General features: G+C 53.1%; 9 protein-coding genes across 9 annotated transcripts; 6 read left to right on the plus strand and 3 right to left on the minus strand.

The window, feature by feature from the left end:
* Positions 1 to 308: 308 nt before the first annotated feature.
* On the minus strand, positions 309 to 1,174 carry SCP_0104160 (hypothetical protein; the record flags this gene model as incomplete). The annotated part of the gene is made up of 2 exons (XM_027752651.1): positions 309 to 322; positions 385 to 1,174. 2 exons carry the CDS (start codon positions 1,172 to 1,174, stop codon positions 309 to 311), a joined length of 804 nt encoding a protein of 267 aa, XP_027608452.1.
* Positions 1,175 to 1,849: 675 nt separating this feature from the next.
* SCP_0104170 (Vacuolar protein sorting-associated protein) lies at positions 1,850 to 4,579 on the plus strand (the record flags this gene model as incomplete). Its single annotated transcript, XM_027752652.1, has 13 exons — positions 1,850 to 1,981; positions 2,036 to 2,116; positions 2,169 to 2,280; positions 2,338 to 2,546; positions 2,600 to 2,704; positions 2,758 to 2,938; positions 2,989 to 3,233; positions 3,285 to 3,375; positions 3,426 to 3,500; positions 3,556 to 3,722; positions 3,774 to 4,257; positions 4,312 to 4,413; positions 4,470 to 4,579. The coding sequence occupies 13 exons, from the start codon at positions 1,850 to 1,852 to the stop codon at positions 4,577 to 4,579; spliced, it is 2,094 nt and encodes a 697-aa protein (XP_027608453.1).
* Positions 4,580 to 5,196: 617 nt separating this feature from the next.
* Positions 5,197 to 5,525, plus strand: SCP_0104180 (predicted protein; the record flags this gene model as incomplete). The annotated part of the gene is made up of 3 exons (XM_027752653.1): positions 5,197 to 5,251; positions 5,312 to 5,417; positions 5,474 to 5,525. 3 exons carry the CDS (start codon positions 5,197 to 5,199, stop codon positions 5,523 to 5,525), a joined length of 213 nt encoding a protein of 70 aa, XP_027608454.1.
* Positions 5,526 to 6,028: 503 nt separating this feature from the next.
* Positions 6,029 to 9,060, plus strand: SCP_0104190 (predicted protein; the record flags this gene model as incomplete). Its single annotated transcript, XM_027752654.1, has 3 exons — positions 6,029 to 6,379; positions 6,443 to 7,402; positions 7,459 to 9,060. 3 exons carry the CDS (start codon positions 6,029 to 6,031, stop codon positions 9,058 to 9,060), a joined length of 2,913 nt encoding a protein of 970 aa, XP_027608455.1.
* Positions 9,061 to 9,234: 174 nt separating this feature from the next.
* Positions 9,235 to 10,345, minus strand: SCP_0104200 (hypothetical protein; the record flags this gene model as incomplete). Its single annotated transcript, XM_027752655.1, has 5 exons — positions 9,235 to 9,449; positions 9,506 to 9,880; positions 9,946 to 10,000; positions 10,053 to 10,108; positions 10,159 to 10,345. The coding sequence occupies 5 exons, from the start codon at positions 10,343 to 10,345 to the stop codon at positions 9,235 to 9,237; spliced, it is 888 nt and encodes a 295-aa protein (XP_027608456.1).
* A 129-nt stretch (positions 10,346 to 10,474) lies between these two features.
* SCP_0104210 (Uncharacterized protein) lies at positions 10,475 to 11,023 on the plus strand (the record flags this gene model as incomplete). The annotated part of the gene is made up of 6 exons (XM_027752656.1): positions 10,475 to 10,477; positions 10,538 to 10,580; positions 10,643 to 10,666; positions 10,723 to 10,744; positions 10,803 to 10,926; positions 10,979 to 11,023. 6 exons carry the CDS (start codon positions 10,475 to 10,477, stop codon positions 11,021 to 11,023), a joined length of 261 nt encoding a protein of 86 aa, XP_027608457.1.
* A 685-nt stretch (positions 11,024 to 11,708) lies between these two features.
* Positions 11,709 to 13,697, plus strand: SCP_0104220 (S-adenosyl-L-methionine-dependent methyltransferase; the record flags this gene model as incomplete). Its single annotated transcript, XM_027752657.1, has 4 exons — positions 11,709 to 12,133; positions 12,186 to 12,419; positions 12,473 to 13,402; positions 13,460 to 13,697. The coding sequence occupies 4 exons, from the start codon at positions 11,709 to 11,711 to the stop codon at positions 13,695 to 13,697; spliced, it is 1,827 nt and encodes a 608-aa protein (XP_027608458.1).
* A 393-nt stretch (positions 13,698 to 14,090) lies between these two features.
* On the plus strand, positions 14,091 to 15,454 carry SCP_0104230 (DNA-dependent metalloprotease WSS1; the record flags this gene model as incomplete). The annotated part of the gene is made up of 5 exons (XM_027752658.1): positions 14,091 to 14,262; positions 14,322 to 14,327; positions 14,379 to 14,479; positions 14,530 to 14,817; positions 14,876 to 15,454. The coding sequence occupies 5 exons, from the start codon at positions 14,091 to 14,093 to the stop codon at positions 15,452 to 15,454; spliced, it is 1,146 nt and encodes a 381-aa protein (XP_027608459.1).
* Positions 15,455 to 15,522: 68 nt separating this feature from the next.
* On the minus strand, positions 15,523 to 16,883 carry SCP_0104240 (Protein-lysine N-methyltransferase EFM3; the record flags this gene model as incomplete). The annotated part of the gene is made up of 8 exons (XM_027752659.1): positions 15,523 to 15,533; positions 15,585 to 15,659; positions 15,714 to 15,873; positions 15,925 to 16,058; positions 16,124 to 16,306; positions 16,365 to 16,561; positions 16,611 to 16,672; positions 16,722 to 16,883. 8 exons carry the CDS (start codon positions 16,881 to 16,883, stop codon positions 15,523 to 15,525), a joined length of 984 nt encoding a protein of 327 aa, XP_027608460.1.
* Positions 16,884 to 17,636: the final 753 nt, after the last annotated feature.

Here is a 17,636-nt window from a genome sequence, read left to right on the forward strand (position 1 = left end):
CATGGATATGCTCCAGTGCTCCCGAGCTTTCCGAATTTGCAGACTAAGCGGCAAGGCTCTCATGATCTGCTATGTTGTTGGGAAGGTGTACTTTCCAGACGGTTTCCTAAAACAAAATCATTGAGACCTGTTCATTTGTTCTCGAGGGACCTCGGCAAGAATATTCCAGAACAAGCAGATGTGGCAATGTGTACTGCAGTGCACTTCACATCACGGCGACACACACGCCTTCACATGTCGTAATGTAGGCCACAGGAACACCCTCGTCGGACTTGGCTTATTGGGAAGAGCCCACGGTCCGATTCCTGTCACTCGTCACTCCCTTAGTCAACCAGGAGTCCGCTGTCAGAGTAGTAAAAACAGGGTGAAACTTTTGACACTCACTGAACATCTGCCCGAACACGATCACAAACAGCACCGTACATAGCCGTCCCCACACCCCGCCAACCTTCCGGCTAGTGAGCATCTTCCACACTTTTTCTAGCACGATACCAAAACCCTGCAGGGTGAACCAGAGCGTCGTGCAGTGATCCAACCCCCTCCCAAAGGAGTACATCGAGAGCTCATGGAACAATCCCGACACAAGGAAGGTACCGATCACCATCCCAGCATTTCCCGCAATCCATGTACCCACAGAGCCACCGGTCACCACAAACACACGCCTGAGGCCCTGGTGCCAGCGCTTCGCCCAGAACTCGTGCAACGAGCGCGCCTTCCATGGGCTGTCGTGCACCGGCGGCCACGCCGACGGCGGGTGACCAAGGAGGCCTACCGCGAGCATAGTGTTAAAGTCGTGGACGAGGCCGACACCGTACATGATCAGCATGCCCATCGCGAAATGCACGCCGGTGGAGACAGCGTAGCGCTGGAGCGGCGAGAGGTGCTCCGGGAAGATCGTACCACCTGTGAGGGTGCCCGCGCCAGGGATGAGCCTGATGCAGGAGTAGTAGAAGTCCAGAAGAACGAAGCTGCGGACGACCGAGAGTGCGGTGGCTCGTAGGAATACGTTTCGTTGTGATGGTCGAGTATATGGTGGGACGAAAATGTCGCGACCGAAGTCCCACCCTCCTCCCCTTACATAGAGCTGAGAGGTGTTCGATTGGGTCCGCCAACCATATAGGTAAGATCCAGCCGTGTCGTCGACTGTCCTTGGCAGAGTCAGCCGTAGGTTCATATATCACTATAAATTTCTTTTCTCCGACTTTGAACCTGCCACGTTCTGCGAACGCAAATTCCAGCGATTTGGCTATCACATAGTAGGATAACATGGCTGATAGAAGGCAAGAGCACGGATTTTCGGTCTTGTAACGATGCGCACCCCGGATAGCCATGACAAGCACTACTGGAAGGAGAAGTAGACGCAAAACATGAGTGTCCTTTCTCCGTACGAGGTAGGCCATGGGTAGAAAGGGAACCAGAAAAAGAAAGCATATGGATAGGTCTTCCAAGTTAGTGGTTTGCAGTCTGACGGTGAACCCACGAAGTCCCGGAAGGTACGATTGGGTAGATGCGTACCAGCTAAGAAGCAAGGCCCCGTGAACATGCAAAACTTCAGGGAGGAATTTAACTTGCATACTTATCGAAAAGCTGGGTCGTCATACTGCTTGAGCTGGCGACCCACACTGAGGTCTACAACAGAGGAGAGGCACGGTGCAGTAATAAACAGAGCGGCTTTCACAGCCTCCACCCTTTTGACTTTCGAGTTTGAGGATCGCCATTGTCCAGAAAATGATGCGGCACGGAGGGGATAGAGCAGAATGGGGATAACTTCAGGCACCTGTACTTAGCAGCTCGGAGATGGTGAGCGTGCGGCGTCGCGAGCGAGTCGCGTCGGTGGCGGAAGACACGCATGGCTGCTCTTTCTTCCACCTCCAACCCGGACGACCCCACCGCGAAGCAGACGGCAGAGGACGAGCATCTGCTCGACGTCTCTGCGTTGAAGGAGCTGAGCAGGAAATCCCTCATCGACGCGCTGAATGCGGTACGTTGTTTGTGTCACTTCTCCCAGTGCTGCGCTGGACCGTTGTCTACTCAGGTCAATGGTGCCAAAACACTCGTCCTAGATCCCACACTCGCTGGCCCGCTGGGTCTCGTTACGGAAGTTGCGCTGCTCAAGGTCGGTTGCTTGGTGGGTTAATGTGCTTCAGCTCATGAGTCCTTGGGAATAGCACCATGGTGTCGACAAGATGTTCTGGCTGGAGCCAGGGCCTCTGTCTGCGACGACCACGAACATCGTGTACCTGTGTCGACCACTGGTCAAATGGGTCAAGATTTTAGCAGGTGTGCTCCGGATTCCCATTGCCACGCTCTGCCCGTGTTGAACATGTGGGACTGTAGACCAGCTCAAGCGGCACTCAAGGGAAGCCCAGAAGCACACTTATACCATCCTGCTGGTGCCTCGGATGTCTACCCTTGTTTCTCGAATATTGGAGGAGGAAGGCGTCCTCGGGGACGTAACAGTATCGTCCTATAATCTCCAATTCATCCCCCTGGCTGAGGACGTGATTTCGCTGGAATGTGACAACGCATTCAAGGAACTCTGGGTTGTAAGTCTGCTTCATCCATGTCCCTTGGCAGAACTCATATGTCAGGTGTACAGGATGGAGACGAGACGGTGATCTACAACTCGATGCAAGCGCTCATCACTCTCCAGAAACTGTATGGCCTGTTTCCCCGGGTAGTAGGGAAAGGTGATTACGCCGGTGTACGTATCTCTCCTGGTCAGTGAGGGTCGTCGTTGAGTAACAAACAGGCTAGCGTCTAGCGAAACTCCTAACCCGCCATATCGTCGACATTTCCTCAGGCGGCGGGCCCGCAGCACAGTCGGACAGGATGGATTCGCTCATCATCGTCGACCGAGGAGCCGACATGATCACGCCGCTGCTGACCCAGCTCACCTACGAAGGGCTGATCGACGAGTTGATCGGTATAAAGAATTGTAAGTCATGCCTTCACATACTACAATTTTATCCACTGATGAATGGTCAGCGCATGTTGAACTTCCCGCGTCGCTTCTTACGCCCCCTTCGGCCCCCAATCCGGTGGAACCTAGCGCATCTACGAGTACCCAAGCCTCGACTCCGTCTGCGCCCTCGCTGCTGAAAGAGAAGAAGAAGAAGCACCATCTCACGACTTCCACCGACCCGCTGCTCGCTGAGCTGATGGATCTCAACTTCTCCTCGGTGGGCAGGAAGCTTAATCAAGTTGCACACAGACTTGACGAGGACTACAAGGTTGGGGAAGGTGTTTTGATGTCGTCGCGCCCGCGCTGACGATATCATCAGCTCAGGCATCAGGCGAAAACGGTAGCGCAGTTGCGAGACTTCGTGGGTAAATTGGGCGGATTGCAATCCGAGCACCAGTCGCTGAGACTTCGTAAGTGATGGATGTACTGCATTCGTTCAAGCCCGTGAAACCATGTGCAGATACCGGTTTGTCGGAGATGCTCGTCCCTCTGACTCGAACCGACCAGTTCAACAAGTCGCTGGAGATACAACAGAGTGCGTCCGCGATTTCTAGTTAACAGGTGACGACATTTACCTGACTCCCGTGTAGACCTCCTGGCGTCCTACGACGTATCAGCACAGATCAGTGCAATTGAGGATATGATCGCTCAAGGTGCTGACATGCAGCTTGTCCTGCGTCTGCTTTGTCTGGCCAGCATCATCAATGGAGGCATCAAGAGCAAGACTCTGGAGAACCTCAAGCGGGAAATCCTGCAGGTACAGTTCGCACCCTCACTGTGTTTCTAAAGTGCTTAACCATATTTCCAGGCGTACGGTTACGAATACCTGCCTCTCCTTCTCTCCTTGTCGGCGCCATCGTTAGCAATATTGCTGCCCCACCCGCTGCCAGCTTCCACCCCACCATCTGTGCTAGCCTCAAAGTACCCGTACACGTCCCTCAGGAAGCCGCTCCGCCTCTTGATCGAAGACCCGGACAGCGTAGACGATCTCGAGAACGACATCAGCTACGTCTACTCCGGGTATGCGCCCGTCAGCGTCCGCCTCGTGCAGTGCGTCGCGCAGAAGGGCGGTGTCCTCAGCAACCCTGCTACGGAGAAAGAGAAGAAGGCAAAGGATGATCCCGACGGGAGGAAGGGGAAGGGCCCGTCTCTGGGCAAGGTACAGGCGCACCCCATCGTCGGGTGGAAAGGCTTCGAGGACGTCGTCGGGAGCATTCCTGGAGACACGGTAGATATCGTGCAGAAGGTCCCTGGAGGGCCAGATAGCGTTAACACGGCAGTTGCCTCATTGAGTGAGTGTTTCAGACGCTATTCCAAATCCTCGGTGTCTGACGGGATGTCGCTAGTGGCTCCGAGGGAGCAGTCGGCAACGACGGTCGTATTCTTCCTGGGCGGGTGTACGTACACCGAGATCGCTGCCCTCCGATGGGTGGGCCGGCAGAGTCGAGGTACGTATGCATCCATCCACATTGTCCGTTGCGCCCGGTCTCAACGGTTCCTACAGGCCGCAAGTTCTTGATTGCTACGACGGGGATCATCAGCGGGGCGAGCCTGATCGACAGCGTCGCGGGCATCGAGCGCACAGCAGGCGGGTCGAAGGATGCTGCACTGTAAATGTTTAATGTCTGCATTATGTGTTGTGGATGGACGAATTGAGGAGGTGCAGATCGCCGGATTTGAGACAATTGGCGCGACTTTTGAGCTAGTGACCTTATGGTGATCAGAAGACGCGTCTGGAGCTGTGACGCGACGCGACGTTCAGTAGTCTCACGACCAGGACCCCGGCGCCTATTCTGGGAAAGAACTGGTGTTTCCCCCACAAATAATCATGAAGGAGGTGATCTTTGACTCTTGAGCTGCACACTTTCGCCCAAGAATAAGTGAAAAGTACGTTCGAATTTTGTTGGCCAAAGAAAGACCGTAGCTGACGATAGTAGGAGTGAGTGCTCAGCCACCGACGCGGGTACGTAGACGGCGTGTCTGGGGGGCGGAATGCGGGGAAGTGCGCGAAACGGTGCTCGACGGGACTAAAAGTGTCACTGCAATTTCTGGGCTCGTATAAGGCCCCTTAAACTTCCAGACGATGCGTCACTCGCTCTTGACCCCCAACCACGTTCTTCACCCTCCCACCACCACCGCAGTAATCCGCATCCGCCGTTGAGATTGTCTGGTGAGCTCCGTTCCCCTGACCAGGCTCTCCGAACCCGCTCACAATGCGGCAGTTGCCAACCATGGTTGTTCCCGCCAGTACTGAAACGGCCAAAAAGAACACCACCACGCGGAAGAGTACGCTTTACCCGCTGTTTTTTTATAGCGTCGTTAACGCTAACATGGACTCATTTTCAGGGAAGGCGTCCGGTGGTAGGAAGAAACTCACAGACTTCAATAAATTCATGCAGACGGAAGTCGCTCGGTTGAAGGAGCAGGATCCCGACATGCCCCACAGGGACAGGTGCGTGGGCTCTGTTCGCTCAACGGCAACCTTCCCCCATCTCATGGCCATGGCAGGTTCAAATTGGTGATCGAGAACTGGAACAAGCAGAAAGAGAAGGACAAGTGATCCTTTGACGGCTCCTTTTTTTCCCGTCGGTTGTCTCCTCCTGCTGTTCGCGTTCCGTTGCTTGCCAGTTTCCGTTTGATCTCATCTGTCAGCTTTCTTTCTTCTGCGATGCTTCCTCAGACGATATGTGCTCTGCGCGATAGCGCAGCGGGTGCCTTCCCGAATTCGTAGGTCGGTATCTCTGTTGTACAATTATTATGATGCTGTATGCATATGGCAATAAGTCCGTCGGTTTAATACATGTCATGCTTGACACTCTGGTCTGCAATTAGAATGCGGATGGAGTGCGGATGAGGTCACGGATGAGTGGAGAGCCTCAGGCTCGGCGGGTGGCACCGAATGCGGCAGCAACTCCAGATGAGCCTCATTCATGTCCTAGGCGCTTCAGCATCGTCTCCCAGTCCTCCTTTATAGCTTCGGTCTCCTGCCTTCCCTTTCATCTGCCCCCACCATCTCTACCCGTTATCTTATTATCGCTCCGCTCAGAACTGCATGCTCTCACCATGAGCCATACTCACCACATCGATAACGAAGACCCCCTCTTTCAATTTGATTCTTATGACCAGCTAATATCGCCTGTTAATCACCTCGAGGTATCTGCGAGGCCACAACTCTCCTCCTTAAATGGTGTGGACTTGACCGGCAAGCCCTCATCTTCCAATTTCATCTCTAAGACATCCCAACCCCGCCCACCGTTGTCGTCTGGAAAGATGGAGGACACCGACGTCAAGGGCAAGGGCGTTCCTCAACCCGTATTCGTCGCAGCCAGTGGAGTACTCGAGGATGATTGTGCTCCCGATGCCGAGGACGACATGTTCGCCATGTCCTTGGGTTCGGCGAGCAGTTCCGTGCAGGTGCGCGAGCCATTTTCTAGACCCCTGCTGTCCCGGTCAGCTCTTCATCTACAAATGTCACAGACCCCTGTCCTCGATGTCGACGAAGAGACGGACGAGGACATCGGCGACTCGCTAGGCAAGGGAAAGGCACGAGAGCTGCCCCCCAGCTTGCCTCCGTTGTCGCTCTACACCGAGCTCAACTACGAGAGCTCTGATTGGCCGTCCTTCGAAGCTTCTTCCCCTGCTGCTGCCGGGCCCTCCTCGTACAGGTCCATCTCCGCATCGATCAACACATCCGAACGAGGCCACAACGTTTCGGTGGTAGATCGTGTGAGCGCTCCGCCAGAGTTCTCGGGGCAAGTCCTCGGCGTGGTGCGCGTGCCTTCGCGCAGACGTTCGTTGTCCAGCCTGTCTGTCCGCTCGAACCGCTCGCTCTCGACGCTGTCGATGTCGAAGGTGAAGGTGAGGTTGGCCGGGACGAAGGGGCCAGGCAACCTCGCGCGCAAGCTCCTGTTCAAGAAGCGCACCAGCCCGCCGGAGAGTCCTTCCTCTGCAGATTCAACGAGTGACATCGATGTCTCTGGCTGTGAAGAAGCTAGTTGCTTCTCCCCTTGGTCGCGAGATCTCAAAGGTCGAACGACGGCGGCTCCTATGCTGGATCTTGACCTGAGTCTCAGCGGACTCGATCCGCTGCTGCCTCTCTACTGCGCGGGTCGTGGCTCCAATGAGTGCAACATGCTCCGGACCAAGGGCCGTTCCTACTCTTCTCCATTACCTCTCCCGTCGACTCCACTTGATCTAGTGCCTGTAACTACTGCCGATATATTTGAGCCCATTCGGGTTGTCTCGCGCAACTACTTCGACGAGTACCTCCCGCATGAACTTAAAGTGCAGGTGCTGGCTGCACTGGTCCATCTGCATGAGGCGGAGTACCAGAGGAACGTCCGCGAGGGTGAATGGACCGTGCTCAAGGCGTCCTCGTCGCGCAACAAGTGGGTCGGAACAGCGAAGGGGCTCCGAGAGCTGTTCAGATTGAGCCGGGTTGGTATATTCTACTTCTCGGTATACTTTAGTGAATGACGTCATGGTCGTTGCAGGTATCGAAATACTGGCAGGCCCTCGTCTACGACGGGCAACTGTGGACGAACCTGGACCTCCGTTACTTCCCAAAGCTGCCGGCCAGTGTCCTCGCCCAGCTGTGCGACGTTGCTGGCGGGTTCATCCGACACATCGATGTTACCGGGCACGTCAGCCTTTCGCACACAACTCTCCTAGACATCACGAATTTCCTCTGTATCCAAACCTCAATCACGGGCGATCTGACGCACACACACCTCACATCTATTAATCTGCAGGGCTGCTCGGCTCTCAGCACGCGTTCTCTTCACAACCTATTAATACGGTCCCCTAGCCTGCAGAAACTCTGCGTCAAGGGACTGACCGCCGTGACGAACACCACCTGCGACATCCTTGCGGTGTATTGCCCCAAGCTTGTCACCCTTGACTTTAGCAGATGCCCCAATATGGACGGAGATGGTGTTCATTGTCTGGCTTCCACAAGGCTCGCGCGTAAAGAACACTTACCGCTGAAGGTGCTCAGACTGTCGGGCCTCAAACGCGTCACCGACGATATGATGGCGTGTCTCGGGAAGGCCGCTCCGGATCTCGAAGTCCTTGACCTCAGCTACGCTCGCGACCTACACAACTCTGCCGTCGAGGCCTTCGTGGCTTGTACAGAAGCAGATGCGGTCGACGGCACGGCCGTGCAGCTCACGTCTCGCGAGGCCGGCCGCGATCCCTCGGACCCGACGTCGTATTGGCGGCGGGTGACGTGCCTCCGTCACCTGGCTCTGTCATCCTGCATCTTCCTGACGGACCACGCGTGTTCGCATCTGGCACACGCTGTGCCGAAACTCGAGTTCTTGGAAATGGCGGGCATAGGCGCGGACTTGAGGGACGACGGCCTCGTCCGCCTGCTGGGGACTACGCCCTTCATCCGCAGACTGGACTTGGAGGATGCGACTGAGATCACGGACGACCTCCTATTTGCGATCACCCCGGATCTTGCGACAGCTTCTGCGCCGTCCTCGCGCACGCCCGTCGCTCCACAGCCCGGCCACGCGTTGGAATATCTCGTCATTTCGGGTGCCAACAACATCACCAACGACGCCATGCAGGAGCTCATTTGCAGCTGCTCGCGGCTACGCGTTCTGGAGGCCGACAATACGCGCGTGTCGGGACTCACTGTGCGTGAGTTCGTGGAGACGATGCGCGAGCGAAAGATGGTGAATGCGCAGGTCGTCGCGATCGACTGCCGTAACGTAGGCGAGATCGCGGTGAAGGACCTCATCCCGCATACGCGTCCGCGGATAGGCTGGCGCGCGTGGGAGGCGAAGAAGCTCGGGTACTTGGACGCGAGGGACGAGGAAGGCCTGAATGTCGGGCAGGACGAGTGCGATAAGTATCGTGTGGCGTTGAAGACGTTCTATTCGTGGCAGACGGTGGATGCCGTGAGGGCCGCGCGGGACAAGAAGCGCAAGTCGAAGCGCAGTGTCAATGTATCATCTAGCGGGGCGGGGGAGTCGCCTGGGCCGTCTAGCCGCGCCAAGTGGTGGTCGCCAGGAGGAAGAAGATCGGGTGCGACTTCACCATTGGTGATGGACATGAATAACGACCGTGAGGGCTGCGTGTTAATGTAAGAGTATCTTCTGTATCATTGTTGTGTACATCGTCGCGTTTCTGCTTTACCAAGTTGTACATTATGTATTGTTGCACCCCCTAGATTGATATTGTATCCCAGAACTTTTTCGGACTCATTGCACATGTTTTTATTCAAATGAATAAACAAAGTGGACGAACGGGCGATAGTGAAATCAATTCGTGGTGTCCCTCCGTTTAGCCTTCTTAGCCTTCTTCGCTGCCTTTTTGTCCTTCTTCGTGGATGCTTCCGGAGCTGACTTGAGAGATATTGGGTGGTTGTCACCCCCTGGGTTAGGTCCGTCGGCCATGATGATGTCTTCTGTTGTCGGTTTGCCTCTCTTCAGAGATTCGGCACTCTTGCTTGCTTGGGCCGGCTCGTCACCGTAACCTGACCACGAGATCATCACTAAGGTGAATTAAATACACTAAGAAAGCGGGACGTACCAGCAAAAGGATCGATAGGTGGTCGTCTTCGCTTCCTGGCACTGGTGTCATTGATATCCTCGTCGACGACGGCTTTCGCTTTTCCCTTCCCTTTCCCATTTCCGTTCATGATACCATCATCTGCGGCGTCTCGAGTCACGTCAATGACTTCCAGTTCTTCTTCTTCTTCACTCCCAATGTCTTTCAGCTCCTTCTGATATTGTTCGCGCGCAAGCATCTTGCTTGTCACCTTCACTGGTACACGAATGTCGCCATCCTCGTTGAATCGAATATGGGTCGGACCTTCCTGATCGCCTGGTGGTCTCTGGGTGTTCACTTGAGCGATAGCATGCTTGATGAATCGGTTTGCAGCTCCTTTGTCCACGGCCACTGTTCCTATAGTCACAAAATAAACTATGGTCAGAATATACCTTGATAATAAAGCTGAGGCAAAGGCGTACTCTTGGGAGGATCCTCGGCATTCTTAAGTTTGTCAAAATACTGCCTGACTCGATCCTGAAAAATAATCATAAAATGTATATGAACCATAAATCGTCTCAATATGTACCAATTCACCAATGACTGGATGTGTCTTAGGGTCGATTCCTCTCGTCCTCAGGTATACTGAATTCTCCACGTGTTAGCTTCGTCTACATGCGGCGCAGAAATCTTACTAAAGACCAAATCATAGACAAGATATGGCAACGCGACTTGCAACTTCGCTTGTTGTATAGTTTCCAAACCTACAACAGTTTCTGGGAGTGTTTGCGCGAATAGAGGTTCCAGCTCGGTTTCGAGATCGTCTAGTGCACCGTTCAAAAGTGAGAGCCTGGCATGAAGCTTGCCCGTGTCAGTTTCCATAGTCTTCGAGTCTGCTCGACGTAAATGTCGTAGATGTTTTGTGAACGAGCCCGGACGATGTTTTGTGCGGTGTACACCGCGCTGAAGAGAGAGCTGAAGGAATCAACAACAGCAAACACTGCTCTTGCTATGGTCAGTCACATCCAATGATGCACTCAGCGAGTACAGGTCGCTGATATTCCTCTCCCGCAGTCCTCCGAGCTGAGATACACCGCAAACACACAGTTGGAGCATTGTGAGTATTATATTTCAGTTGGATTTAATGGTCTAATAACATAACCTCTACCCACTTGTCAGTGCACGCTCGTTACACGGGTACCGGTAAGTAAGGCCTGCGGACCTCTTTCGCATGCTATTGACTCTCCGCGTTTCATTAGGCCATGCAGACCTGACGAAGTAGTGCGTAGTCTTTTCATCTTCCTTACAAGGCGGCGCTCACCTAGCCTTCGTGCCTCAGTGAATGGCTAACCCACCAACATCGGGACACTCTTGCATCAATCGTGGGGCATCCCACCCTTGCATCTTACCTGGCAATCGCTGATGGAGAGGCAGTCGGAAGGGTGAAGTTTGAGATGACTGAGGTACGCCTTGTCTCGTTTCCTGTGTGCAGCAATCTTATTCACTCCGTTTCAGCGTATGCTCCAACCTTGTGGCCCCCCTCCAGCTAAGGATGATTGAGAATCGTCTCCGCGGGAGTGCGGAAATCATATGAAGCACCTCACTGTATGACGAAGAGAGCCCAGTTGCGGTCCCTGCCTTGCGGGGCCTCCTTTCCCTTAGTAGTTGTGTATCATTAGACGTTTGTTCTGTAGGTCAACTATCTCTTGAGGGTGGGCAACTCGGAAGGATAGCTGCAAAGATATGTTCGCTGGTAAGTCGGGAGATTACATGATAGCTTTATGATCAACATTCAGCACCGTTCCAGTTATAGTAGGCCTTGTAATTGCCTTCAAAATGCACACAGTGGCTGAATAGGCCTTTTCGCAGATAGTTTGCCGTCATCTGGACACGAAGGTGTTATTGAGCGGCGTGCTTATGGCTGGGTTTAGGGCCTACCGTGCTCGAGACGGCAACTGGTCTCGTCAGCGAGGACAGGACCTGTGCAAGATTTGCCGACTATGCGATGGTGTATTTGAAAGCGGTACTTTTTCATTTTATCACTGACCATCCATTGTTAGCGGAAGGACAAAGCAACGGCGTACGCCACTCCGCGTTTTCAACTGCAAGGCCACGCTTTTAAAGCTCGGTTCTCGGCGTCTGAAACCAACACTTCTCGCTAGTGGCTCTCATTCACGAGCCAATACTTCGACACTTCTGCCCAACGTTCTTTGTATATTCTCCTTTTTCTCCTTTTTTCCACGTTATGCGTTTTCGATTTCAACAAAAGCCTGGTCGCAGAAACCACAAGTCGTCTGGCTCGCAAGTCGATAGTGCACATTCTCAGCACACCACTTCTCCGGTACGGGTCGAGAGGAGTTCTGCACGCGATTATGTAGGCAACCGTTCGCTGCCACCATGGCGAAACAAAGCTCTACCTCCCACACCAGAAGACGACACGACGAACACCGAACCAGTAATTGCGATCAATGGGCCGAACAGTCCACTATCTTCCCCTCCTCCCGACGATGAGGAGTATGACCAACACGATGGCAGCAATGGCGGCCACCACGATAAAGATTGGTTGCGCAATGTGAACTGCACTGTGCTACATCGGGGCATGCCTCATCATCCATTTCGACGTGAAGACGCACCGTATATGGAGTCGTACAGTGCGGCGTCATTGGAAAAGTGAGTGTAGCTCCAACCTTAGCTCCAGCTTTACCATGCTGACTTCGAGCAGCGAACACTACAGTTTCGTACTACTGTGCCACTTAAATGCCTTACCTACTTTCAAGTATTATGGCAAACCACCGGAGAATATCCTTGATCTCGGCTGTGGGCAGGGATTTTGGGTCCTGCATGCTGCGAATTCTTGGGCTGATTCACACGTGACGGGTATTGATCTCATCGACGTTCACAGATTCAGTCAGAGCAGGGTGCGCCGAGAGAATGTTTCCTGGGTTCGTGGCAACTTGTGAGTTTGTTGTTATATGATTGCACATTCACTCTTTAACCGTCTGGACATAGCGTTAAGGACGATCTTCCTTTTCCAGACGATACCTTTGACTTAGTCAGGATGGCCAATCTGACACTATGCGTTCCGACCGAGCGCTGGAATTTCGTTCTCACTCAAGTTCGACGAGTCCTCAAGCCAGGAGGACGACTTGAGTTCATCGATGACGAATTGTTTTTCCCTTGCATCTCATCTCCTGCGGAGGCCTCATGCCAATTCACCCGACCACTGTCCTGTAACTCCACACCCATCACGAGTTATTCTGACGGCGAGGACTCCGGCGTTGGTAATGATGGCCCTCTCAGTTGCGACATCCCGCTTAGGCGGACGAGGACGTGGAGCATTGTCCCCCACGAATGGCCCAGTCGGTTTCACGGAGATTATACACCGTCGGACTCGCGAACGAACTACGAAATGAGTGTCGACATTGCTACCAGCCTTGAAGGCCTATTCGAGAATATGCTGGATCGCGAATATAAGATCTCCTGCAAACCTGGCATGCTGATTCCCCGACTTCTCACGGGGTTGTTTGGTAATGCACACAAGTCGCACTTCTTCGAACTCTTTGTTCCCGAGCAAACAGTTCTAGTGGGCGAAGATGTTAATTCTAAGGCCGCTCGAGTCCTGTCCGACGGTTCGATAGCTCCCAAGGCAGCCAGATTTCTCCTCAGCGGCAAGAAGAGCATCTCATCGTGCAACAGGCCTCCGTATCAGCCACCCGGATTGGTTGTCTACCGCACTACCTGTGGAATAGATCGGTATGAACCCCCAACGGTGATTCTTTTTGACCCTTGCGAACTGGAGATGCATGCCTGCAAAAACATGAATACGTTATTGGGTTGCAAGCATGCACTGACAAACTTTGCTCTGGATCAGAGGGACAAGAACGGTGATCCTACGATATCCGAGGAGCAGTTCAGCGAGCGGGTGTGGGACTATGACCAGTACGTTTACTGCAAGAAAGCGCTTTTCCTTGTCCGTACTCACAACGTCCCATCCAGGTTCAGACGTAAGAGGTTCAATTGGCCCGCAGATTATCCCGGCTTACGAATGGAAGAGGATGACGATACACCAGCGCCGAAACCGATGCTCCTGCGGTTATTCTCGAACCTGGCGACTTTACCTATATTCGAGCGCCAGCCGTACCTTCCAGGCGACTCTCCGAGGAAGGATGACAAGCGGTTGATGAACGTGCGCAGAATATCCGTGTATCAAGCCGTGAAGGCGCCGCAAGCGTGATCATTTCAATTCACCTGCAGGTGGTTTCACCCCATAACTATTTTATGTTCAATCTCCACTGCCGACTGTTGTACAGCCAGCTGTTCGACGAACAAGATAATGATATGCGCCGAAGAGTCACTTCTCGGCGCATATTATTATCATGTTGCGCATATCATTATTCTGTTCGTTATACATAAGTACTGTTGTAAATGTAGACTGTAGAGATGTGGTGTATGATACATACCTGTTGCATGAAGAAACGTGGATAGATTGGTGACTAAAAGTGAGCGCTTGAGCTTTCGAGGTGGTTCCGGGCAAGGACGCGTCAGACGCGTGGCGCGGCGGGCTATAAGTCAGACCTCCCCGTTAATGGCACTCTAACTACACTGTTGACCACTACGACCTCCCGCTATGCCTGAGGTGTTCGTCAAGTCTTTCACGCACCTAAAGGATCGTCCAAAGGCCGACCAGGCACTTCCGCTGCTTCAGCGAGTGGCATCACTTGTCAAGCCTATAATGCGTAAACACGGCTGGACATTGCCGGTCCTCGCTGAGTTCTTCCCTGAAAGCCCGAACCTTGTGGGTACGTAGTCCTTTCATTTCCCTTACAACACCGACAGAGGATTCTTACTCGATAATCAGGTCTCAGTAGGTTGCGTCTTCATTTCTGAGGTTCGGGAATAGTCACAGCGAAAATAGATATAAACGGAGGCCAGAAGATCCTACTGCGGCTTCGCCCTGCGCATGCTCCAGACACATTCTTCGAAGAAGATGACATCGTCCATGTTATGTTACATGAAGTACGCAGTGAAATTGGCTTGAAAGTGTCGGTCTCTCAATGCTTTGGAAGCTCACCCACAATGTGCATGGTCCTCACAATGACGAATTCTACAAATATCTGGCGGGACTTGAGGACGAATATGATGCCTTGAAGCGCTCCGGATATTCTGGGGAAGGCTTCTTCTCCAAGGGACAGAGGCTTGGCACCAACGTTTCTCACAACTTGCCGGCTCACCTGGCTCGACAACGAGCTCTCGAAGCTGCGGAGAAGCGAAGGCGTCTCAACTTCCTGATGAGCGGCGGCGGTCGTCTGGGAGGAATTAGGAGCGGCAAATCACCACGCCAATTAGCTGCAGAGGTGCGTTTCGCTCCCCTGGACTACACCCTTCCCATCTGTGACCTGACTGAACTTCTAGGCTGCCGAGAGGAGAACGCGTGACGACAAGGCCTGCGCATCAGGGGCCACCGCTGCAAGGGAGGCAGAGAAGGCGGCGAAGGAGAGCGTCGAAGACAAAGTTATTGATCTCACCCTGGATTCAGACTCAGAGCCAGAGGTCGTTATCAGCGATTCGGAACCGTCTGCGGCAGGTACTCCCATTATCACTGTGCGCCAGACGGACGACCACAGCGGACACTCGAGTTCCACCGGAACTCCGAAGCGGCGACCTGTCCGCTCAATGCGTTCTGGCAAGCCTTCCAGCAGCAGGACACCACCACCGTCGCCTTCCGCGTCGATCTCACGCCACGGCCCAGCGATCTCACGTCCTGCAATACCCCCATCCTCCGACGGTGAATGGGCTTGTCCACGTTGTACCCTCGTGAATGATGCATTGAACCTTCAATGTGCCGCATGCCTCTTGGTCCGTCCGCCTGTGGAGGACCGTGCTACTCCGGAAGGTTGGACTTGCCTTGCGTGCGGAGAGGCGGACAACCCGCACCAGTTCTGGAGTTGTCGCTTCTGTGGCAGCATCAAGCCTCAGAGCGTTCTAGGATAGTCGCGGTGCTGCAAGAGAATTCTTGCGGAATGTCATTTTTTAAGGATGATGTCCGTGTATCATTTAGCCTATAAAGCATCTGTATCCTTTCTCAGCTTCATTTCGAATATCTTCACTTGCTGCATGTTACCGAGTTCTGGCCCGTGTAAAAACACATCTGCCCCGTTCAGACCATTGTCCAATTCTTCCACTAGAAACATGTCTCCTACGGATAGATGATTTACCTAATTCTCATTTAATCGAATGCGGTCACACATACCAGCTGCTCGCGAGAATCGGGCAAAAGTCTCCTTGTTTCTGACTGTTAAAGCGACGAACGCAACTGCGCGACTTTGGGGCGCAGGCGGAGGGGTACTTCGGGATTCCAAGGCTAAATGGAGGGTCTCGAGCAACGCAGGAATGATACTGGGATCATAAACCTGCGTTGCTTGTCAATTGGGATGAAGGGGACTACAGTTCACACGACCAACGAGATCAGCCCCAGCGACAACGTCTAAATCCATTTCAGCCAATGAGGTTTGCACTGAAGGACGGGTAAGAGGATCAACCGCATCCGTCCAGTCCAGCAGTCGGCATTTGAGATTTGGGTGACGTGAGGATGAATCTGGAGCCGATCCTCAGCGACAGAAGGAAAGTCGGATAGACAACGACAGTTGCATAGATGCCTACTGCAGGGAAGTCTGATGTTATCTTGGCATCTCTGTAACACTGCACTGTTGACGTCAGTAAGCCACAGAGTAGACGGTGGTGCAAGCTCTCGTTGACCAGGATGCTGTTGCAGAGCAGCAATGACCAACCCAAGAAGGCCGGTACCGGAGCCTAATTCAAGGACTCGTCTACCCTGTACTAGCGCTACATTGCTGTCAAGCATGTCTCGAACGGAGACACAAGATGTGAGATTGGCGATTACCTCGATGTAAGATCAGATAGTGAGCCAGAACGTAGCTCGCAAGCCATGTCCTCAAACCAGTCGTGCCGCTCTCAATCACGGTGCGAGACTCCAGGACGGTCACCCTATCAAGAGCCGTCGCACCGTGGGGGATTCCCTCCGACTTCCAGAAATACGTCGCGTAGGTCTCTGAGGGCGGAGGAAATCCTATGTTCCCTCTTACGCGAGTCAACAAGACACATATCTCACCGAGAAATACGCACATACGGTATAGATTGTGGCATAACAGATATGAGATGAGAATAGATTCGTGGGTCAATCTCAGCATCCTTGGAAAATCCCGTTAGCTACACTCCTGGCTAACTATTAGTTGCATGCCTCGCCAACAACAAGTTCCTCCAAGTGACGTATTGCCCATTTCCAGAACGAATACTGATATTGTCTGGCAGGAGGGTACCTCCGAAGATGCAAGTTAAGCAGGACGCATTCAAGGAAAAAACCGTGGACTTCAGTGAAGGGTGAATTTGAGGGAAAGTGCATGGCGAAAGATGGACATAATGCGGCAAACCCTCTCAAGATATCGAACAGTGCACCGGGAAGACTTTCTGGTGCGCAAATCGACATGATCACGATGACTGGGAGGAAGCAAAATCATTGAGATTCGCGTGAACAAGCTTGCCCTAAATGAGCACGTGAGCATTTGAGCTAATCGAGTTTTTTTATGACGAGAACCTGCAATGCTCTCCCATTTGCGCAACCTTTACCTACGAGAGTCGTCTCGCTCATGGGTAGCAGTCCGTCGCTTGGCATCTGCTGCTTTGCTTAAGCCGCAAGATGAAGGTGAACCTGAGGTAGACGACCCTGACGCCCAGAGGGCACCTGAGGACCCGAAGTACGACCAATGGCTGAGCACTGAAGGAAAGAAATACGAGGACCCTTTCCATCGACCACGGAACTGGCTAGGTGGAGAAGTAGTTAAGTTCGTCCACCTCTGTTCTCTTGCGACTTGGTTTTACTTACACGTCATCTTCGCAGCCCTTCCCGTTGAATCCTTCTTTCAAACCGCCCGCTCCTGTATCCGATCACCTGCGTACGATCATGTACAGGGAGTACATGTCAAATCCCGACACGTACAATGTCAGAGTACTTTCGGAGCGTTATGGTATTAGCATGAAGAGGGTTGATGCCATTCTAAGACTGAAAGGCTTAGAGGAACACTGGACAAAGGTTAGTCGCACGCGTTATTCGAGACCATCTCCTGCGGCAGTGTTCTATGATGAGTTTAAATCGATT

This window comes from Sparassis crispa (assembly GCF_003851025.1).
Source record: "Sparassis crispa DNA, contig_000000F, whole genome shotgun sequence".
Lineage (NCBI taxonomy): Eukaryota > Fungi > Basidiomycota > Agaricomycetes > Polyporales > Sparassidaceae > Sparassis > Sparassis crispa.